Source organism: Callionymus lyra, chromosome 13, assembly GCF_982586985.1.
Source record: "Callionymus lyra chromosome 13, fCalLyr1.hap1.1, whole genome shotgun sequence".
Lineage (NCBI taxonomy): Eukaryota > Metazoa > Chordata > Actinopteri > Syngnathiformes > Callionymidae > Callionymus > Callionymus lyra.
In genome coordinates this window covers 23,309,483-23,332,718 of record NC_141830.1, presented here as the reverse complement: position 1 = coordinate 23,332,718, position 23,236 = coordinate 23,309,483, and the positions used below count along the sequence as shown (strand labels likewise).

The 23,236-nt window shown below is 44.3% G+C and overlaps 1 protein-coding gene across 1 annotated transcript; it reads left to right on the top strand.

Moving 5' to 3' along the window:
* Positions 1-879: 879 nt before the first annotated feature.
* Positions 880-22,345, top strand: LOC148067831 (dihydropyrimidinase-related protein 5-like). The gene is made up of 14 exons (XM_087805965.1): positions 880-951; positions 12,314-12,428; positions 12,695-12,844; positions 15,835-15,993; positions 16,325-16,504; positions 17,610-17,678; positions 17,753-17,797; positions 17,861-17,936; positions 18,007-18,163; positions 18,233-18,374; positions 18,792-18,934; positions 18,994-19,201; positions 20,278-20,455; positions 21,282-22,345. Exons 2-14 carry the CDS (start codon positions 12,318-12,320, stop codon positions 21,365-21,367), a joined length of 1,704 nt encoding a protein of 567 aa, XP_087662091.1. The 5' UTR covers positions 880-951; positions 12,314-12,317; the 3' UTR covers positions 21,368-22,345.
* Positions 22,346-23,236: the final 891 nt, after the last annotated feature.

The following is a 23,236-nucleotide window of genomic DNA, read 5'->3' as shown; positions in this document are numbered from 1 at the left end:
AATACATGAAATATAAACCCTTGCGTTATCTCAGGGTTAAGATGATCCGAATGCCAGAAATAAATTGTAATTGTTTTATGCCTTGTGTTGCTTTTCTGTCAAAGACATCCACCATTGCATTTGTATTTTTGGGAGCCAGGGAGGTTAGACAACTAAAATAAAAACGAAGTTAATTAAATGATAAACGAAATTATCAAGACCAAGCTTTATTTAATTCATTCATTCTTTCATTTTCTACCGCTTTATCCCTTAAAGGGGTTGCAGGCAGACTGGAGCCTATCCCAGTTTCATTGGGCGAGAGGCAGGGGACACCCTGGACAGGACGCCAGTCTGTCTCAGGGCACTCAAAGACAGACAACCATTCGCACACACACACTCATACCTATGGACAATTTAAGTTCTCAATCAACCTCTGTATGTTTTTGGACTGTGGGAGGAAACCGGAGTGCCCGGAGTAAACCCACGCAACACGGGGAGATACATATTTTTATTGAGTTTTCATTGACTCCATGACTTTTAGTTATTATTTTATGTAAAAAGCAAAAAATACTGGTCAATTATCGGTAATTGCCCCATTTTCATAAAAATACGCGTGTTTAACTAAATTAACAAGTGTGTTGAATTTATTAATATTAAATCATACTTCCTGTAGAACAACTTCTTGATCCATCATTTAAAATGTCAAACCTCTGTTCTAAGCGCGTCTACAGAAGTGCGACTGAAGGCACCTCTACGTCTCTGGAGGCAAGAGACACGCCCCTGTCGACTGATGAGGCTCGGCCTCCTGTTGGCTGCTCGTCCACCGCTGCTCTGGCTTCTGATTGGCCGCTGCTGCTCACCGCGTGCACACGAGCATCTGTGCCTTCCAGTTCTGCCAGCTGTCCGCGCGCGCACACTGCAGGGCACCCGAGCGCGCGAGGACGGAGCGAGGAAGCTGCGCGAGACACACCGGTGAGTGACAGCTCCAGACACCTTTGATAACCAGTTAAATTCATATTTGACATTTTTTTTATTTTGCTCTTATTGTCGTCGAATCGTAACGAGACGTCGTGTCTGTTACCGTCGAATAACGTCACTCACGTCGCTACAGACAGAGGTGTGTGTGTGTGCGTGTTCGTGCGTGTGTGTTAACGTCTCTAGTGAATGAAAATGATCGATATTTACGGTAAATCTGCGATACGTCGATTTCATTATGACCGTAAAAATGTCTTTCAGTGAAGAACAATGATGTGTGTGCGCGCGCGTCTGTGTGTGCGTATGTCGCATGCCATCAGTGTAATAAGACGTTATATAAAACAGATTAATCTTTCAGGTCTAGGACATGTTCTGACGGAACATTCTTCTACACGCGCGTGTGCGTGAGATCCTGGCGTGCACAGGTGACTCGGAACACGTTTGATGGGTTCGGTTCTGCTGCAGATCCAGTGTGATGTGGCACATAGTGGGGTGTGGGTCTTCTGGGATGGGGGTTCTCCACTCATAGTGCTGTGTAATCCCTCGCTGGAAAAGAGGGGGAGAGAGAGAGAGAGAGAGGGGGGGGGATGATGTAATGAGGAGGAGAGTGATGGTTCCATCATTTTATGGATCATGAGTGAAGAGGACATGACAGGTGAACACATGAACCTCTGCTGTGTTACTGTCGTCCACAAATGAATGTGTTGTTGATTTCTTGTCGTTACTTTGAGTGTAAGTGTGTGTGCAGGTCCTGAACCAGTTCACCCCCAAACCTCCCTTGGGAGGTAAAACCTGGAGCCCCTTCTGTCTTCGTCCCCCTGGTGTGATTAGTACTTCTCCGATCGAATACTTACATCCACTGTCTGAGATGTTTTATTTCAATTAGTACGTTGGGCTTCAGAGTATTACTCTGCTGGCCTTTGTAGTATTACTCTGCAACGCTTCGTAGTATTACTCTGCTGGCCTTTGTAGTATTACTCTGCAACGCTTCGTAGTATTACTCTGCTGGCCTTTGTAGTATTACTCTGTGAGGCTTCGTAGTATTACTCTGTCAGGCTTCGTGGTATTACTCCACAAGATTTTGCGGCATAATGTTGCGATGCTTCATATTTTTACTCCGTAAGCGTTGTAGTATTACTTGTAAGGCTCTGTAGTATTACTCTGCAAGGCTTTGTAGTATTAATCCACAAGGCTCCGTAGCATTACTCAGCAAGGTTTCGTGGTATTGCTCGTGAGGCCTCGTGTTATTATCGAGAGATTTCGCAATATAACTCTAAATGCTCCAAATTTTAAAAATGTAAGTGTTGTAATATTACTCTTTAAGGCTTCATCGTATTACATCGCAAACTCGTATTAGTCCAAATTTTGTAGTATTACTCTGCAAGGCTTCGTAGTATTACTCATGAGGGGTCGTAGTATTATTCCATGAGATTTCGCAGTCTAACTTTGCGCAGTCTATAACTCTGAATGCTCTATATTTTTACAACGTAAGCGTTGCATTATTACTCTTTAAGGCTTCGTCGTATTGCATCGAAAAGCTTTGCAGTATTAGTCTGCGAAAATTTCGTAGTATTACTCTGCAAGGCTTCATAGTATTATGCATGAGGGGTTGTGGTATTATTCCATGAGATTTCGCAGTCTAACTTTGCGATGCTCTATATTTTAACTACTTAAGCATTTGTAGTATTACTCCTCAAGATTTCGTAGTATAACTCTGTGAGGCTTTTAGTATTACTTTGTGTGGCTTTGTAGTATTACTCCGAGAGGCTATGTAGTATTACTCTGAGAGGCTTCGTAGTAATACTCCATAGGGCTAAGTAGTATTACTCTGCGGGGCTTCTTAGAATACTCTGCAAGGCATCATAGTATTACTATGACACTGCAGCTATGTGTCACACAGTAGACAAATTCATTAATATTGTTTTATAAAACGTGAACCTTAAGGTCAGGAAAATTACTCTAGTTCCAAATCATGTGCTCATTGGTTCATTCAACCTTCAAAGTATAATTTACTAGATAATACTCAAGCTCTGACCCAGTACCAGGGTAAAGTTTTTCTTGATCATGTCTCAGTTTTTTGTGACGTAGTCGTGGAACTATCCGATCATCGACTACGACGTCTGCTGAAGCTCTTGAGTCTCGTGCTCCTCCGGAACATCTCGATAATCCCCTGAATTTAAAGCAACATTAGAAGAAGAATGTTCTCCTGGATCTACTTATTATTCTTGGCGTAGTTTTCTCTTCATATCCCGGGAGATTTAGTGAACGTGGTTAAGAATCCTCTCATACTCTGCCGTGACCTACATATCTCAACCTCAAACACCTTGTCATTAGTCTGTCGTCTTCAACCAAGACGTTGGCTTAGGTCTCGGGGTTTTCTAGAGGTTCTGGTTCACAAGGACGTGTCGGTGAAGGAGACGCTCACCTCGTCGCCGTCGTGAAAACTTTATGAAATATTCTGTTCTTTCACAACCCTCGGTTTCATGATGAATAATTCAGACGGCAATTAAAGTTTAACTGCGGGGATGTTTTACTCTCAAACGAAAACTCTGACCTAGAAATTTATCAGAAGTTTAAGAACAAGAACAACATTTTTTCCTTCATCAGATCCTGGTTCTGCTGCTTTAAGATGACAAGTTGATGTTACTTCTATATTGGCCTGTTCAGAACTACTCCCTCTAGCGGCTGCTGCACTTACTGCACGCGGTAATCGAAGGTGCTTTGTGCACCGTGTGTCCCATCTTTTTTAATCTCAGACGAGTCTGTTGACTGCTGCTCATCATCTGGGGTGTCTGGGGAAAGGTCAGGGGTCACAACAAAACACCATCATGAGAGACTTATCACAGCTGGATGTCATAATGTGAGGAAGAGGTGGCCCTAATCCACGCCATCACGCCCCCTTTGGTTTTAATGTCTATTGTGTGTGTGCATGAGTGTGTGATCAATAATATCCTTTAATATTGATAATAATAATACAATCTATTTGGATAATTGTTTTAACATCGTCATGTGCCTATTCTTAGCTGCAGTTTGACTCTTTGTTCTGGATTTTTAAATAGCTCCCTCAGTCCCTCACACACACACACACACACACACTGATTCTACAGATCAGACAGGAGTCAACAGCTGTCACCTCCTTTCCTCTCACCCATCACATGGATAAACACACACATACACACACACACACACTTGACACATGTGTGTTTGTTAGCAAACTGTGTTTGTATAAATTGCTGCAGTAACAATTACGAGTGTTAATGTTTACAATTTTTTTCTGCACATGTAGTTCGAGAAAACCGACACGTAACCAGTTGCATGCAGTTGCTCTGTATAACCACTAGAGGGGTTCTGTCTCCATTCAAACACCTCATAATTCCATTACGGCAAAGCCCTTCCAGTAGTTATCGGACAAAAAGTATTTGCTCTTGTAGTCTCACTTCAAATAGGTACTTATGGCCAACATAACAGATGAATCACGTAACTTATGTATTCCTTATTTTTCTAGCTATATGGTGCACTTTAAATTCTGTAATTTTCTCAGAAATCAACAGTGGGACTAATAAGTCGTGTGTAATTATTCAGGTTGTGACCATGAACCAGGTTTATGAGGAACACAGAGCTAAAAAATCTGTCAAAATGTTGGTAAACTATGAAGTCACACTGTGAGTCGCTGTAGTAACACTACAAAGATAAGGAATTTACCAACATTTTAAAACCCTGTTTAAGTACAATAAACACTATTGTGTGAATCGCAGTCAAAACTTTAGTAGTGAAACTTTATTGACACCACAGTCCCACATCACATGACCAAAACACACACGCCTCATTGGTCAACAGCAGCTTGTTGCAGCTTGTTATGCGAGTATCTGTAACAGGTGTAGACTTTGACACCCATTTTAAGAATGTTTATTTTCACATTAAAGGTTGGTAGAAAACACCAAGCTTTTCATCCAGTTTGTGTTTGAATGATGTTGTTTTTCTACTGAACTCAGCGAGAGCGTCTTGATGTAGAATCATACACCAGTTCCCCGCATGCTGCCCCCCGCTGGCCGCAGGCAGTACTGTAAAGAGTACCAGCCTCATGGGCGCCCGTGTCAAAGAACTAATGTGTGGAACATTGTTGGTCAATGATAAAGATGAAAGTGTGTCGGTGGAACACACAAACTACACAAGTGTGCGTCATTTTCTGAGCCAAGTGCAGAGCTGCGTGTCACAGCTGAAGATCCTCATGTATCTTTAATTCTCTGCAGAGTCACTGCTGAGTCAGGGTGTGTCACGTGTGGAGTGCTGCGCCCTCACTTTGTGTTCAGGGGTGTGTGTGTGTGTTTTCAGAGGGTCCAGTGTGTCCTTCCTGCTATGACGAGGCAGGTTTAGTCGTGGCACGCTGAGGCGGATCCATCACTCTGGGACGTGTAGACAGAAGTTTGATGTTCACGAAGGTGGTGGCAGAAGATACGTCACCTCCACGTGACAAGTCATCAACCTCCTCAGCCTCTTCAGTCGGGTTCAAATCAGCGTCGCACACGTCACGCCGGTCTCAGGCCTTCAAAGTGAGACGTGGATTGACGTCAACTTGAGTCCGGAGAAAGAAGGTTGTTTGTTCATGGTCATGGTTCCATCACATCTGTTCACCTCTGTGTTTGTGTCCTGCTGAGGTTACACAACACTGTCATTCCCTCGTAATCCTCAAGGCTGAAAAAGGATTAGAAAGTGAAACTTAACAACACAAAACAAACATGTGGTGAAAGACTAAAAGACAAAATGTAACTTGTTCTCAGTTCAAAGATGTGATAGCCTTTGTGCAGTTTGCAAATGTGTTTGTGGTATCCCTTGAGTTACCTCTGGGTCAAGGTGATAGACATCATCATTGCATCCTACAATCTACTCAAACAATAAAATACCCAAAGGTCCCGGTGATGACTGAGGAAGAGAGGATACAGTCAACTCAAGCAGCTTTTAGAGCTGAAGATATGACATATTTTGGTTTCAAAACAACTGAAAGCAGTTATGACTGGTCTGTAAATTCTGCAACACCAGAGTCAAGTACTCGAGATACATAACGTTTTCGTACATTCTTGCCTAACATACCTGTATTAACTATATACTTGTATGTTTCATGAAACTATATTTAAACTGCTTTATAGTGAAACATGTCAGGTTCAACTTGCACTAGTTTGTCTTTGGTACATATTTTCAATTAATTAAGAAAACATAATGATGGTCGGTGCCAAGGTCGGTACCAAGGTCAGTACCAAGGTCGGTACCAAGGTCAGTACTAAGGTTGGTACCAAGTCCGGAGCATCTGAGAACAAACGGTGTAGATGACGAAATACCACGACCATCATGCAGGAATATTATCATTAAGTCAACCATTGATTTTACAAAAATGATTCAGTTGTCAGTAGAAGAATCTGTTTTGTCTTATAAGTAGATGAATCTGAAGTTACTCTCTTGATGATGAGACATTCTTGAGTCATCTTCAATTCATTCATTCATCCAAACATCATAGTCATAGTTCATCTTCTCAGTTGATCGACTCAACGTTGTTTATCTTGAACCTGCATCTGCGTGTCGTGCATTTCTCTGGCGTGTTTAAGTATTCTTCGCCGGTCCATGTTCTTCATCTCCCGGGAGACGGATCTTTTCTTCTCCCACAGAGCCCGAGGACACTGCTTTCCATAGCGCACACACCCCCGCCGACATGCTGCCGCCTTCACTGCTCTCTACCCCGTCTGCGCCTCCATCTTTCTCCTCGGCCACTGCTCCATCGTTCTGTAGCTTCTCAACATCTCTGTCTCGTCCTCGCACTTGTCAGCTCTGATCGTGGGATGAGATCAGAGTTTGTGCTAAAGTTCGGCTTCAGGTTTGAATCTAAGAAAGACCTGCTTCTCTATGAAGTCTTTTATCATGTAAAGATCTATGAAGAGTTCTGATCCACTTGAGCTTGAAGGAGACTGTGACCCCTGACCTTTCACAGGCAGAATATAACATTCAGAAATGTTAGTGGTTAATTGTTATTGTGGTGTATTGGTTTTGTGTTAGAAGAATTGGATAAAAAAGTCCTTGAAAAGTCTTCTTGACGCCAGTTGGTGAATCTGCGTTATTGCACTTTACAGCATTAAACATTGATGGAGTCCACTTTCATGAACTTTCCGAAGTAAATCCTCGAGAGCTTTCCAAGGAGAGCATCGTCATTGTTCCATCTTCTTCGTTGTGTACGCGACAAAACTGAAACTCATTTTTCTCACAGTCTTCAACTTCCTCCATTGGCCCTCGATGATGTCATCATCAACCACCGTGTACTTTCTTGCGACTACAGGGGAGGGGGAGAAAACAAAAAGCACAAGGCTACCTTTTAATAACCAAATCTAAAGTGAGAACCAAACCACTGCTGCCAAGCAGCTGAACGAAAGACAAGAAACATGAACAATTATTTTTTCTAACTCGGAGGGAACTCAGAGTGAACCTCTCACCATCGCATAGAGCAAACAATGAGCAGCACAGAGCACTGGGGTCTCAGGGCAGATATAGCCTCTTCACACCTGGGCTCAATCAGCCAATCAGTGCACACACCTGATTGCAGAGAGTGAATCAGTCACCATTCTCACGGAGGCGAAACATTCCGTTTCCTCACAGGATCCCCCATCTAAGGAACGGCACCTGACGTTCCCACAGGACCCCCAGGCTGGAGGCTGCGAAAGTCCCGGATCAGTGTTGGGTCCAAAATGTCCCTAGCTGGGGCCTGAGGAGTGTGCCTGGGTCCCAGCTAGGGATATCCCTCCCAGTCCACCAGGTACTGAATCCCACGTCCCACATGATGACTGTTCAATATCCGCCGAACCGTGTACGCTGGTTGACCCCCAACCAGCCTGGGTGGAGGCGGAGGCCTCTCTGGAGGTGCCAGTGGAACAGCCTGTTGAAGAGAAGCACGAACACGCCTCCAGGTAGCACGACACCGCTGGACAAACTGAGCCGCCGAAGGCACCCCTACCTCCCTCTCCTGTTCTGGGAACAACGGTGGCTGATATCCATACTGACACTCAAAAGGAGAGAGACCAGTGGATGCATTCTTTAAAGTGTTATAAGAATACTCAGCCCCCACCAGTTGTTCGCTCCACGTGGTAGGATTGGAGGACACCAGGCAACGAAGTGTTCTCTCGAGTGTCTGATTGGTGCGCTCAGTCTGACCGTTGGTCTCGGGGTGAAACCCTGACGAGAGACTAGCCGAAGCACCCACAAGGGAACAAAATGCCTTCCAGAAACGGGAAGCAAACTGGGGACCTCGGTCAGACACAATGTCTTGGGGGAGACCGTGGTAGCAAATGACATGCTTGACTACAAGTCGGGCAGTCTCTAGGGCAGAAGGAAGCTTAGGGAGCGGGATGAAATGGGCTGCCTTTGAGAACCGATCTACTACGACCATAATGACAGTGAACCCTTTCGATGAGGGTAGTCCGGTAATAAAATCCAGGGCCACATGAGACCAAGGGCGTTTCGGGATAAGTAAGGGCTGGAGCAGACCGGCAGGCGGCTGTTGTGACGTCTTATTTTGGGCACAAATGGTGCAAGCCGCCACAAACTCGCTCACATCTCTCGCCATCCGGGGCCACCAGAATCTCTGTTTGAGAAAACCCATAGTGCGATGAACACCAGGGTGATTGGTGAGGCATGAAGAGTGACCCCACTGAAGAACTTGTGGTCGCACTCCTGCTGGAACATACCGACAGCCTGGGGGCCCCCCTCCTGGGTCGGGCTCCTGCTGTTGAGCCACCTGAACCACTGTGTCAATCTCCCAGGTGATTGGGGCAAGGATGCGAGTGAGGGGCACAATGGGCTCTGGAGAACTGTCACGACCTGAACACTCATATCTTCAAATAGGGCATCCGGCTTCAGATTCTTCGAGCCTGGACGGTATGAAAGATTGAAATCAAACCTGTTGAAAAACAGGGCCCAGCGAGGATTTAAGCGCTTGGCCTGCTGGATATATGCCAGATTCTTATGGTCTGTCCAGACCTGAAACGGATGCTCGCAACCTTCAAGCCAATGGCGCCACTCCTCCAGAGCCAACTTCACGGCCAGCAGCTCCTTGTTACCCACATCATAATTTCTCTCGGCTGGTAGAAGACGCCGAGAGAAGAATGCGCAAGGGTGGAGCTTTTTGTCCTTAGGAGAGCTTTGGGACAAAACCGCCCCCACTCCCACATCTGAGGCATCCACCTCGACAACAAATGGTATGGAGGGGTCTGGGTGAATCAGGACCGGTGCGGTGGTAAACTTTCTCTTAAGTTTCGTAAATGCCTTCTCAGCCCCTGGAGACCAATGAAATCGTGAAGGAGGGCCCTTTACCAGGGCTGAAATAGGGGCAGCAAGGAGCTAAAGCCCCTAATGAAGCGTCGATAAAAATTAGCGAACCCCAAAAAGCGCTGATCTTGTCTGACAGAGTCAGGTTGAGGCCAATCTTGCACCGCTTTGACCTTGCTCGGGTCCATTCTGACACTGCCCTGCTCCACAATGTACCCCAGAAACTTGACTGTGGGGGCATGGAAGACACATTTCTACGCCTTGACAAAGAGTTGGTGCGCCAACAACCTCTGGAGAACTCTCTTAACATGAGACACATGCTCCAGATAGGACTTTGAAAAAATCAAAATGTCATCCAAATACACATAGACAAAATGTTCAAGCATCTCCCTGAGGACATCATTGACCAATGCCTGGAAAACTGCGGGAGCATTCGAAAGTCCAAAGGGCATGACCAGATATTCATAGTGCCCCCGTGAAGTGTTGAACGCCGTTTTCCACTCATCTCCCTCTTGTATGCGCACCAAATTATAGGCATTCCTAAGGTCCAACTTGGTAAAAAACGATGCACCCTGAAGTTGTTCAAATGCCGTGGACATGAGAGGGAGTGGGTAGCGATTTTTAACTGTGATGCTATTTAGGCCCCTGTAATCAATGCAGGGTCTAAGCCCCCCATCTTTCTTCCCCACAAAGAAAAACCCGGCTCCAGCTGGAGATGTAGAGGGGCGAATGAAACCTGCAGCTAAAGCCTCATCAATATAGCCCGCCATAGCTGATGTTTCAGGTTGTGATAACGAATACAGGCGGCCCCTGGGGGGCGTAGTGCCTGGGAGGAGATCGATGGAACAATCATACGGCCTATGCGGAGGAAGGGTGGAAGCCTTCTGTTTATTAAAGACCTCACTATGTTCAACATACCCTTCCGGAACCCCACTGGGAAGATTAGACACAGAAGACGAAGAGTCGGAAGGAGTCACGGGCTCAAGAGCCCCAAGAGTCAGGGGAACACTGGGGGTAGCACAGGTGAGACCTAATGAACTGGGAGTTTTTGAGGCAGAGGAGGTGGTAGCAGCAGGAGGCCCCAGGCCCAAAGGTTGGAGTCGCACCAAGTCTGAGTCCCTCATGTGAGAAGCACAGTCTGGGCCCCAGCTCAGCACCTGCCCCACCCTCCAATTGATGTGGGGGTTGTGTTCCTGGAGCCATGGGTGTCCCAGTAACTGAGGTGTATCAATAAGAAAAAACTTAATCGCTTCCGTGTGATTGCCAATGCGAATGCAAATCGGACAGGTGACCTTCTTAACCCTACCCCTACCCAACGGTCGCCCATCCACTGCGGTGATTGCAAGTGGACAAGGAAGATCAAAAATTGGTAGATTTAGATTACGGGCCAGGATTGAGTCCATAAAACTACCTGCTGCTCCTGAGTCAACAAATGCCGAAAAAGTGCGCCAGTCTCCATCCCAAAATAACTCAAAGGGCAAGTAAGTGTGATTATCCACACAAGGGGAAATATTATGACTCGGCGAGACCTCCCCACGGTCTGCAGAGTCTACTCGTTTCCCTGCATACCGGGTTTTTGCATTGAGGGGCACTGGCGAATGAAGTGACCTCCCCTGCCACAGTATAGACAAGCTCCACTGCTCATACGTCTCTGTCTCTCCGCAGAGGTAAGCCGTGTGCGTCCTATCTGCATGGGTTCATGATCATCACTGCTAAGGGGCCCCTTAGGCAAGTTAGTCGTTTCAGAAGAGATGCTGGACTCCTCAGACATAGGGCGGGGGTATCCCTGTTTTCTCTCCCTGTTGCGCTCACGAATTCTGTCAATTCTAATGGCCAATGAGATTAAATCCTCAAGTGAATCCGGAACCTCACGGGAAGCTAGCTCATCCTTAGCCCTCTCAGATAAGGCATTACCAAAAGTGGTCACTAGAGCCTCCATGTTCCAACCAGACTCCGTAGCTAAAGTTGACGTAACCTAAGGAGGCGTTTGGCAGCTTCGTGGCCACTTACATCATGGTCGAACACCTGCCTCATCTCTGCAAAGAAGAGAGCAGAGTCAGCACAGGCCGGTGTCTGTTTATCCCACAAGGCTGTAGCCCATGCAAGGGCCTTGTCTGAAAGAAGGGATATTATATATGCGACCCGGGCTCGGTCTGTGCCAAACATAGAGGGTCGTAACTCAAACACTAAACTGCATTGGGTTATAAATCCCTTACACCTCCCTGGATGCCCGTCATAGCGGGCTGGGGTTGCCAGCTTGGTCTCCTGGACTACAAAAGGGTCATGGGGTGGAACTGGAGGTGCTTGGGCGAGGGTTGGCCCAGGTGGCTGTAAACGGGCCAGTATCTCCCGCAGCATGCAGTCCTGCGAGGCCTGTTGCTCCACAATGGCACGTAGCGTTTGATCGTGTGAGTCCAATAGGGCTCCTTGAGCCGAAATGGCCTGTCTATGGACCTCTAAACTGTCCCCAGCAGCATTAGTGGGACCCGCTGTGCCCTCCATTGGGCTGCTCATTCTGTAACAGGTTGGCGTGGAGGGAAAGGAGGTTTGGGGCACAGGTGCGGACCCAGGGGTCTCTTAAAGTTATCTCCGGAGGGATAACCACAAAATTGCACAAGCGACTACAGGGGAGGGGGAGAAAACAAAAAGCACAAGGCTACCTTTTAATAACCAAAACTAAAGTGAGAACCAAACCACTGCTGCCAAGCAGCTGAACGAAAGACAAGAAACATGAACAATTATTTTTTCTAACTCGGAGGGAACTCAGAGTGAACCTCTCACCATCGCATAGAGCAAACAATGAGCAGCACAGAGCACTGGGGTCTCAGGGCAGATATAGCCTCTTCACACCTGGGCTCAATCAGCCAATCAGTGCACACACCTGATTGCAGAGAGTGAATCAGTCACCATTCTCACGGAGGCGAAACACTCCGTTTCCTCACACTCCCCTGTCATTTGTGAACAGATTCTTGGAGGTGAGAACTTTGGTTCCTCAAGCCCTCAAGAGAAAAACGTTGTCAGTTGCAACAAGTCTAACACACTGTTGTTGTGTTTGCAGGAAGATGGCAGCCAACACAGGGTCCATGCGCATCCTCATCAAGGGAGGGAAAGTGGTGAACGATGACTTCACCCAGGAAGCTGATGTCTACATAGAGAACGGTATCATCCAGCAGGTATCACACACACACACACTCGCACACACACCCCCACACACTTTCAGGGTTCAGTGTGCGAACGATCAGATAAATACTTATGTCAAAATATATCCAGAACAGGTACACATATTAAAAGTAATACTAATAAAAATGATTATAATAAAACAATAATACTTTAATGATATGAATAATAAAGTAATATAAACACAATAATACATAAAAATAATATTAGTAAAAGAGAATAAACTTTGGTAGAAGATCATTTATGCGTGTTTGCTTCTCAGGTGGGGAAGGAGCTGATGATTCCCGGAGGAGCGAAGGTGATCGACGCTTCTGGGAAACTGGTGTTGCCGGGCGGGATCGACACCAGCGTCCACCTGCAGCAGAGCTTCATGAACGCCACCATCCAGGATGACTTCTACAGCGGCACCAAGGTCTGCTTACGGACACACACTTTACTGTTCACAACATGACGATAGTCGACAAAATCACAGCTAAACCGGGATCTGTAGTTAAAGGGCACCTAATGTGAAAACTCTCCTGACTTATTCACATGTTAATGTTGAAGTCGTCCTCTTCAAAATGCAGTAGTTCATTCTTCATGACGTTGCTCCGTTTTGAAGTTATTACTTAATAAAGTTCTCTCCGGTCTGAAATCTCGCCAAACGAGATTACGGTTTAAATTAAACATTCTAAAACATTACTGGTGCAGGTGTCCTCCCCTAGAAGCCCTGAATCAGTTAAGAACCTACATGTTAATCATGACACAAAATAAATATTTATGTAAACATGGTGAGAGTAACTTCTGCCTTTTGGTGTTTTTGTAATGTGTACATTGAGCAACAAACCTTATTTTTATTATTCGTTTTTAATGTACAAAACAGGCGTCTGAAATTTACGAGAGTACTTGAATGCAACTTGTGTTTTTGTGACCAATCAGAGCAAAGTGGGCGTGGTTGCTTGGACGAGACTTCTCAGCGAAAACGGCGCATCTTAATTGGGCGGGGCTTAAGCTTATTTTCTAATGTAAATATTAAATGTAATATATTAAATGAGAGTTTTGTGCAAAAAGAATCACACTGATGAGTTTAATAGAGGTCCTAGAGCAAGCTCTGCTCTTGTATCTTCCTCAAAAAAACCTTTGTCCGACAGAGCCCCCTCGACAATTAGACCAGAACGATGAATAATTAACGGAATTAGGAATTCAAAGGATTAATTGTGTCCCGCAGCGACTCGCTTGTGTTTGCTATGTTCTGTGGATTTCTTCTGCTCGGTCGTGGAGAGCATCTTTGTTTCTGACAGGTCTGACGATGAATCAGATCATAGTCCTGTGTGTGTGCGTGCGTGCGTGCGTGTGTGCATGTGTGCGTGCGTGCATGTGTGTGTGAGTTCCGTGTGACCGGCTTAAGTCTGATGGAATGCCAGCTGAAGTGGGTGAGAGGAATTTTTTGGGGGGAGATGAAATCATCCACATGCCAGCAACCCCCTAATCACTGACCCCGTCGGCACGGCAACAAGCTCCGTCCCTAATGTGGAAACCGGGCTGCAGGCGCACACGCACAGCCACGGCGGCATTGTGCGGTTTCTATGGCGGAGCGGTTGCCACGGCGACGGCTCCTGCGCTGTCAGCACGAGCCCCAAAACTATTTCCTGCCACCGTCTCCCTCCTCTGTCTCGCCCCCCTCCCTTCTTAATGTCGATGTATCTCGGTCTCACCCTCCATCACCGTCTCACCCTCACTATGTCACATAGTCTCTCTTCCTTATGTATCACCAGCTCTCCTGTGTCTCCACCTCTGTCGCGTTCACTGTCACCCCCAGCTGTGCCCACCACTATCTTTCTCACAAAACTGTCCCCCCCATCCTCCCATTTTCTCCCCCCCCCACAATCCCATATCAACCTGCCTCCCTTGTAGATGTATCTGGTCGGCCCCTGTCACACCATCCCTCAGTCCTGTCCTTTCCAACCTCTCCTCCCTTATCTCCCCCCAATTTCCACAACCTTTTTTTCTGGACCAGACCAGGCTTTGACCACAGATTTATGGTTCTGATCTTCACACAAAGACTAAATGGTGCTTCTTAAAAAAACATGAACCAAATGTATAACTAGGTCATTCACTCAGACACTAAATCCCTAAACCTCCAGCTGTGCCAGTAGAACATCTTCAACACCACACACACACACACACACACACACACACACACACACACACACACACACACACACACACACATCCTAACCTTTAATGATGACGCTGCGGTTGACTGGTTTCCATGGTAACGGGGAGGATGATGGCTCCAGACCTATAGAACACACGTCTAGAATATTGTCACTCCCTGAATGTGTTTCTTCGTTTTTTATTACACCTGTAGCAACAGACAATTGTTACCATGGGAACATCAATTTCCTCGTCCCTTCATGTTCCGCTCTCTGCTGTGCCCCGTCAGATATCGTTCTGTTGCTATGACGACCAGAAACGGTTCAGCAGAGACACCTTTTCTCGTTCTTATTCATCCTGACATGATGTGAGGAATCAAATGAAAATCAGTTTAGTTTGTATTTTAAAATCCCTCGTTTATATGAGAAGAATATTACATTTAATCCTGAGTTTACAGACACAGTTCATGTTCAGATCATTCAAGTTAAACTGGCACATTTTAGCAGGAAATACAATTCTTAATAAAATGCTACGTCACCCTCTTTATTTATTATTGGAGGTTCTTTACATTTATCTTTATTGTTGAAGCACAAACATAAAACCTTCTTAGAATTAACTTCTCACTTTTAAACACTTCTTTGGTCCTTATATATACACATGCTATTGAATATTGCAAATGTTTAATTATATTGTCTTAATTAAGCCTATGAGCCATTATGATTTCAAATGTGTTTAGAGATTGATATTTTTTTATGATTATTTTTTGGAAACTTTAGAATTTTTAAAAATATTTCTTTCTGCCAGTACAGGTTTAAATATCCATATACTGTATATCAGGAAGCCTAGAGTTGGTCATCCAAATTTTAAAAGGATTTAAAATACACTTAAAAAAATTGCAATAAATGTTTAATGCAAGTGGAAAATCAGGTTTAATTTGAACAGCAATATATTACAACTCTATCCCTCAGTTAAGAAACATGACAGAAGACTAAGACATTTCTAAATAGTAGTAAACTGGAAGTTTATACTATGGCTACACAAACATTTACAGTCATGTCTCTTTCCCAGCATCACCCTGGCTTGCCTGGACAGTTGGTAGACAATGACTCAGTAAACACTGTCGTCTCATAATCAACTGTAGATGGTTCCTGGTTCTTCTTCAGTGTAAAAGAGACACAGAGTTGTTTGTGCCGCACACAGACAATAAGGTTCAATAATAATAACGAGTCATTGTCATCAAACAATACGTCTGTGTGTGTCTTCCAGGCGGCGCTGATGGGTGGCACCACCATGGTGATGGCTCTGGTCCTGCCCGAGCAACACTGCTCCCTGCTGGACGCCTACGAGAACTGCAGATCTCTGGCCGACGCCAAAGCCTGCTGCGACTACTCCCTGCACGTGGGCGTGACCTGGTGGGGTCCGAAGGTAGGCCATGCGTTCCTGATCTTAGCGAGGGAACCTCGTATCTGGGTGAATGTGTGTCGACCTACTTTACAGGAAATGGGTTAACACACGCACACACACACGCACACACGCTCGCTGCCTTCATTACACACTCTCTGAGTCAACATGCTTGGCTTCTCCCCGCGGCTGCAGCATCATCTGCTGGTCTCGTGCACACGAGTCCTGTCGGGTTTGTTCAGGCTCGTGAGGGGAAGCTCTGAGGTAGTGAAGCTTGAGTAACAACGGTGCTGCTAGAATCACAGTAGACTAGAGCCTCTCAAACCTGGTCTGGATCTGATCTTCTGGTCCTCAGGTGCGCAGCGAGATGGAGAGCCTGGTGAGGGAACAAGGCGTCAACTCCTTCCAGATGTACATGTCCTACAAAGACACGATGATGCTGAGGGACGCAGAGCTGTACCAGACTCTGCAGACCTGCAAGGACATCGGCGCCATCGCACGAGTCCACGCTGAGAACGGAGAGCTTGTGGCCGAGGTAGAAGGATTCTCCTCAAGGACGACGTCATGAAGAAACCACGTCTCATCTATGACTATAGTCTCCATTACTCCTTTCTCATTGTATTCAACACTAAGAGCATTTCAAGGACTCAATCTTGTATAGAGAATTTTTATTTTGAGGTATTTAAATATTAGCTGGAAAATAAATATTTCCAAAAAGTAATGAATATGACCATACAGTGCACAAATGTTTGAAGAATATTCTAAAATAAAAGGTGTATAGAACTACATTAGTCCCATTCATAAAGGTTCAATTTAACATTTAAAATTTCCAAAACATATATCAAATCAAATAATTTAATTTTAATTCATCTCATTTATATATTGACTGGTTGATAAGAATGTGTTTTTTTATCCTTAAATAAATAAATGTTTTTACACATAGGGTTCAATATTCCTATAATAAGAAAAAAGTATTTTTAAAATTCAAATCTCTCTAATATATCCTTTAAATTCAATATAATAATGTTGGTAAAATAGTGTTATCATTTTTTTAATGAAATAAAAAAGTTACGAATTAAAAAATATAGAATTATTCATTTTTTAATTATTAGAATAACAATATAAAACTCTATGTTAAAAAACCCCATTAATTATAAAAGATATTAAAATTGAAATAATTTTATTTAATTATTGTTAATGTAATGCTTAAAAAATACAATCGTTCAATAAAAATAACATTTAAAATGTTAAATTAAACCATTCAATATTGTGATTGCAGAGATTTTAAAAAAAATTGTAAAATTTACTTAATTAATATATATATATAATTTTATTCTCAGTATATAATTTAAAAAAATAAATCTTTTAACCCACGTGTTGCCCTCTGGGTCAAGATGAATGACCTCTCTGGATTAAATCAATACATATGCTGTGGTGAAGGTCTTTCATCTTGACCCAGAGGGCAACACAAGGGATACCACAAACACCTTTTTTTCTGGGTCTCTAGTCACCTTGACCCTGAGAAAACACGTGGGTTAAAAGAAAGAATATATATTTTTTGAAATGTATACTGAGAATAAAATAATATCTACTTTAAATCCATAAGTTTGCGAGCCATCATTCATAGTGTTTGTTTGCAGGGCGCTAAAGAGGCTCTGGATCTGGGCATCAGTGGACCAGAGGGCATCGAGGTCAGCCGGCCAGAAGAGGTGAAGCTTCTCATGTCCTGCACGTGGTTGTGTTTAGTTCTTCATTTTAACGGGAGAGATTTTGTCGCCCACAGCTGGAGTCCGAGGCCACTCACCGGGCCGTCACCATCGCCAATCGGGTAAAAAAAAAATAATTCTAAATGTCATTCTCAGTTTCCAGCTGAAGTTGTTTGTGGTTTCAGGCCCACTGTCCCATCAGCCTGGTCAACGTGTCCAGCATGGCGGCCGGAGACATGGTCGCGGCCGCTAAGATGCAGGGTGAGTCGGCAAACTGGGTGGTTGGTCGTGGCGCGGCTGAAAGATAGAATGTGGGTCTCTGTCCGTCCAGATAAGGTGGTCCACGCTGAGACCACGGTGGCTCACGCCGTGCTGACCGGGATGCAGTACTACCACCAGGACTGGGCTCACGCCGCCGCCCACGTCATCGTCCCGCCTCTTCGCCTGGACCCCAACACGCCCGGGTACCTCATGGGCCTGCTGGGCAAGTGAGTGGCTGGTCTCGGGGGTCTCGGGGGTGAGAGACGATCGTTCTGAACGACCCTGTGTGTCCTCAGCGACACTTTGAGCGTGGTGTCCTCTGAGCATCGTCCCTTCAGCACCAAGCAGAGAGCTCTGGGCAAAGAGGACTTCACCAAGATCCCACACGGAGTGGCCGGAGTCCAGGACCGCATGAGCGTGGTCTGGGAGCGAGGAGTGGTAGGTGTTGCCGTGTCACTAGCATCCCATGTTACACTTTTTATTTATTTATTCAAATAAATGTAACTTTTTTTCGTTCAACAAACATTACATTCAAAATACCTGACAAATAAATAAAATAAAAAATAATAATCAAACTAATAAAATGCACACAACACACCTGCACTAGTTTTAAATAAACATTCACAGAGGCAGAAACAAAACACAAAAACAAGGTCAGTTCAAGTCTGACAGATTTTTAAATTCCATCTCCTGATTCCTACCATTTATAAGTTAGTTTCTCCGAAACAATACACTTCAGTATTTAATCTTTGCACATGATTCTCTATGATGTATATTAAATATAACGTTATCTCCTGGTGCACAATATTGTTCATTCATCTTAATGTAATATAACAATGTTTCTTGTTTCTGAAGGTGACTGGGAAAATGGACGAGAATCGTTTTGTGGCGGTGACGAGCTCCAACGCGGCGAAGATCTACAACATGTACCCTCGCAAGGGTCGCATCATCCCGGGAGCCGACGCCGACGTGGTGGTCTGGGATCCGGACGCGACCAGGTACATTCGTGTTCCGTCCTCGTGGAGGTTGGATCTAACGTGTGTGTGTCTCCCTGCAGGACCATCTCCGTCAGCACGCAGGTGCAGGGCGGAGACTTCAACCTGTACGAGGGCCAGCGCTGCCACGGCGTCCCTCTGGTCACCATCAGCCGCGGACGCCTGGTGTGCGAGAACGGCGTGTTCATGTGCGCCGAGGGATCCGGGAAGTTCTACCCTCAGCGCACCTTCCCTGACTTCCTCTACAAGAAGATGGTGCAGAGGGAAAAGGTGAGTCACATGATCTCCGAGTCAGCTGAACGTTCTTGTGTTTAATTTGTTTAATAATGTTTGTTTTTTATCTTATTATACTGACATGTTTAATAAAGACAAAAATACAGATTTTTGAATTTAGACATTTTATTTTTTATTAGAATTAGAATATCAAACTGTATGCGTTAAAAAAATCATTTTGAAAATGTTTTATACAATTATTAAAAACAAAAACAAAATAAACCCTTCAATATATATATTAATAAATTGTGTTATTATATGAATGTTTTTCTTTACATTCTTTATTTGTTATCTGAGGGTCAATATGACCAAAAGACCTGAAAACAAATGTTTTTGTGATATCCCTTGTGTTGTCTCAGGTAACATGTTTGTTTTTGGGGCCTTCGGGTCATATTGACCCTGAGAAAACACAAGGGTTAAATTAAATAAATGAAAAAAACAAAACTTCAAAAATAGAAAATATTTTATTAAATAATTAAAAAACAAAAAAACATGAATTAAACGTTTCAATTAAGAAATGATTACATTTAATTATTACATAAATAATATTGAAATGCTAACAAAAAAAAACAAGATATATATATATTTATATAGTTCAATAATAAGATTTCAACATTTTAAATTTTTAATCCAACCATTCAATATTGTTATGCCACTGATATACTTTCATAATGGAGTCTCTTTCTCGACCTGCACTCTTAAAAACGATCATAAATAAGATATTAAATGTGACGCCCCTGACCGGGAGATTCTACTCACTGCTCCTTTAAACACTTGAAGCAGAGTTTCTGCTGCGTCATGCCTGCGTCTGACTGACAGCCAGTAAAAACTGTTGAGTTTCCCTCAACGCTGACAACGATCTTTCAGTTGCTGCGGTCGACAAACTGCCACGGCAGCCTCTACTTTCAGTTAGTCACTCTTCGGAAGGATGAATACTTCATACAATATCGCAGAAGAATCTCTGTACTTTGGTCTTTGAGTTCCACATGTCTCTCCTGGACTCCTCCCTCTTAGAATCCTCCGTTGATAGTTCAGAGAGTTGTCATGATGGAAAGATGCGTCTTCTCTCTCAGACCCAGGCGTACAAGGGTGTGATGCGGGACGCTTACTCTGGGGACGTCGTCAAGGTGACCAACGCCCTGAAGAAGGAGCTCGGCTTTGCACCCATCGATGGAGATCCCAACAACAAGGGCTGTCCTCGAGCACACCAGGGAGTCCGGGACCTGCATGAGTCCTCCTTCAGCCTCTCTGGTGATTACATAACGATGGACGGATAGATGGATGAAAAGATGGATGGATGGATAGATGAAAAGATGGATGGATGAATAGATGGATGGATGGCTGAATACATGGATGGATGAATGGAGGACAGATGGATGGATGAATAGAGGACAGTTGGATGGTTGAAATAATAGATGGATGACCAGATGGATGGATGAATGGAGGATGGATGGATGGATGGATAGATGAAATATGGATGAATGAAAAGATGGATGGATGAATGAAGGACAGATGGATGAATAGATTAATAGATGGATGGATGAATAGATCAATGGATGGATGGCTGAATACATGGATGGATGAATGGAGGACAGATGGATGGATGAATGGAGGCCAGATGGATGGATGGATGGATGGAGGACAGATGGATGGATGAATAGAGAACGTTGGATGGATGAAATAATAGATGGATGGATGGATGGATGGATGGATGGATGGAATAATAGATGGATTAATTAATGGAATAAAAATAGATGTATGGATAGATGATGTACAGGCGGACGGATGGATGGATGGATGGATGGACCGACTGATAGATAGATAGATGGACAGATGAATGTATAGATGGATGGATTAATAGAGGACGGATGGATAGATTAATAGATAGATAGACGGATGGACTGACAGACAGGTAGTTGGATGGATACACGGATAGATGGATGGATTGATAGAAGAATGGATGTATAGATAGATAAGCGAATGGATGGATGGACGGATGGATGGAAGGATGGACGGACGGACGGACAGACAGTTCTTTATTGCAGTGCGTTCCCTAAAGCACGATGTCTCTCCTCAGGGTCTCAGGTCGACGACCACATCCCCAAAAGGTCCTCGGCCCGGATCCTGGCTCCCCCTGGTGGTCGCTCCAGCGGAATTTGGTAAACCCTTCAGCCGAGAGCGCGAACCGTCCAAGCCTCCGTGTTTTGTATAGCAACCTGGAAAACTGCACTGACTTTCACCGAAAGGGAATTCCAATTTCAAGTTTGTGTGATTGAAACATTAGCTCCGCAAAAGAAGGTCCGTTGCCGTACAATTTGGATGCGTCCGACCCGGAGCAAAGTCTGATCCAGATCCTCTCGTTCAAATCTGAAAGCAGTACAGTTTTTTGGGGATTGAGCCGAAGTGATGTCGACGTATTTAATTAGATTCAGTTGAACATCAAGTCCCCCCTCCCCCCGTCCCCCCCACACACGTAGACCACCAAGTAGACCAGCGGCTCTGAAGAACCCGCTGCCCTGTTAGGAAGTCCTCAACCCCTCTCTCCGCGTGTGGTGATGAAATCCAAGCTGCTGTGAAACACCTTCGTGAACTTACTCCTCCAGACCTCACTGCCTCAGAAACACACCTGTCATCACGCCTCTCGTGCTCGGCGTGGACCGGTACGACCTTCCACCCGTGTTTAAATCTCACCGACGCTTCCACAAACACACTTCTCTGGGATCAGATCCATGATCTGTGGCTGCAGGCGTGAGAACGGTGTCGCTAGAGCTGATGTCCAGGAACACGAGTCAGAGATGACGATGGTATCTTCAGCGCGTGATCCTCAGAGGAGGAAGTCTGCGAGCAGAAGGATTGAGCTGCACACACCGTATATTTATACTCCTCCTCTCGTCCTGTACGTTTAGTGTTTTTATGTTGAACCACTGATGCAACACACAACCCGCATGAAGAGCACAGACGTGGAGACGCCAGAACGTCGCAGGTTCAACTGGTGCTTTTTTTTTTTTTTAAACTGGCTGCCGCGGCAGCTCCGAGTGTCTGTAGATTGTTGTCGTGTTGGACAGTGAACCTGTTAATGTGTAAGTGGCTGCTTGTTTCTTACCACCAAAATAAAAAAAAAGCATAAGTGCAACAAACACTTGCCTGGAATGTTTTCTGAACTCAACGACACACGGACGACTGCGTCACTGTTGCTCATAAATAAATAAATAACAATATGTTTAAAATGATGAAATCATCATTTTAAAATTAAATCATATTAATGTTCATGCCTCAGCGAAGACAGATTTCCAAATTCAATATAAAAAAAAATTAAAAGATAATATAGAACCAACTATAATAAAATTAGAAAACATGCATTATAATAAAAAAAGATTATATTCATATATTTAAGAATCCTGATGTCCTAATCACATGTACAGTATATATGATTAATTAAACTCACTAATGCTCCTTAAATCTTATGTTTTTTAATATAGTTTTTACTAATTTCATAAATAATAATAACTATATATAATTTTCTATATACAGTATATTACAAAACAATCATTCCTACCTAAAAAAAAAAGTGACTTAAGTCAAATAATTAGAAATGAGTCTAAGTCATTATTTGCACAAGATGACTAGAGAATGATGTGTTCCTGTGTAATGAGCTTGATAACAGACGAGTAAAGAGGTTAAACCTGAACCTTCAGAGCAGATGTGCATGTGGACGTGTTCTCTGACTGGGTCGAGGCGGCAGCGCTTTCTCCTGCGGCTCCACTAATCAGGTCGAGCATGTGATGAGTGTGACGGAGCTGGAGGGAAGTGATCCGAACACATCTTCGTCTGAGACACCGGCTCTTTGGAAGTCGTCTTGAAAAATCTCCTTATTCACTGATGGTCCTGTAAACACTGGTGACATCAAAACATAATCTGGGTCATTCATATGTGTCAAAAGCTCTACTCCAAGTGTCTCATGGATCACTCGTGCAAGTCGTCCATCCCAGGAGCCAAGTTCTATATTAGGTTGGTGAGACCTTGTTCCTGAAA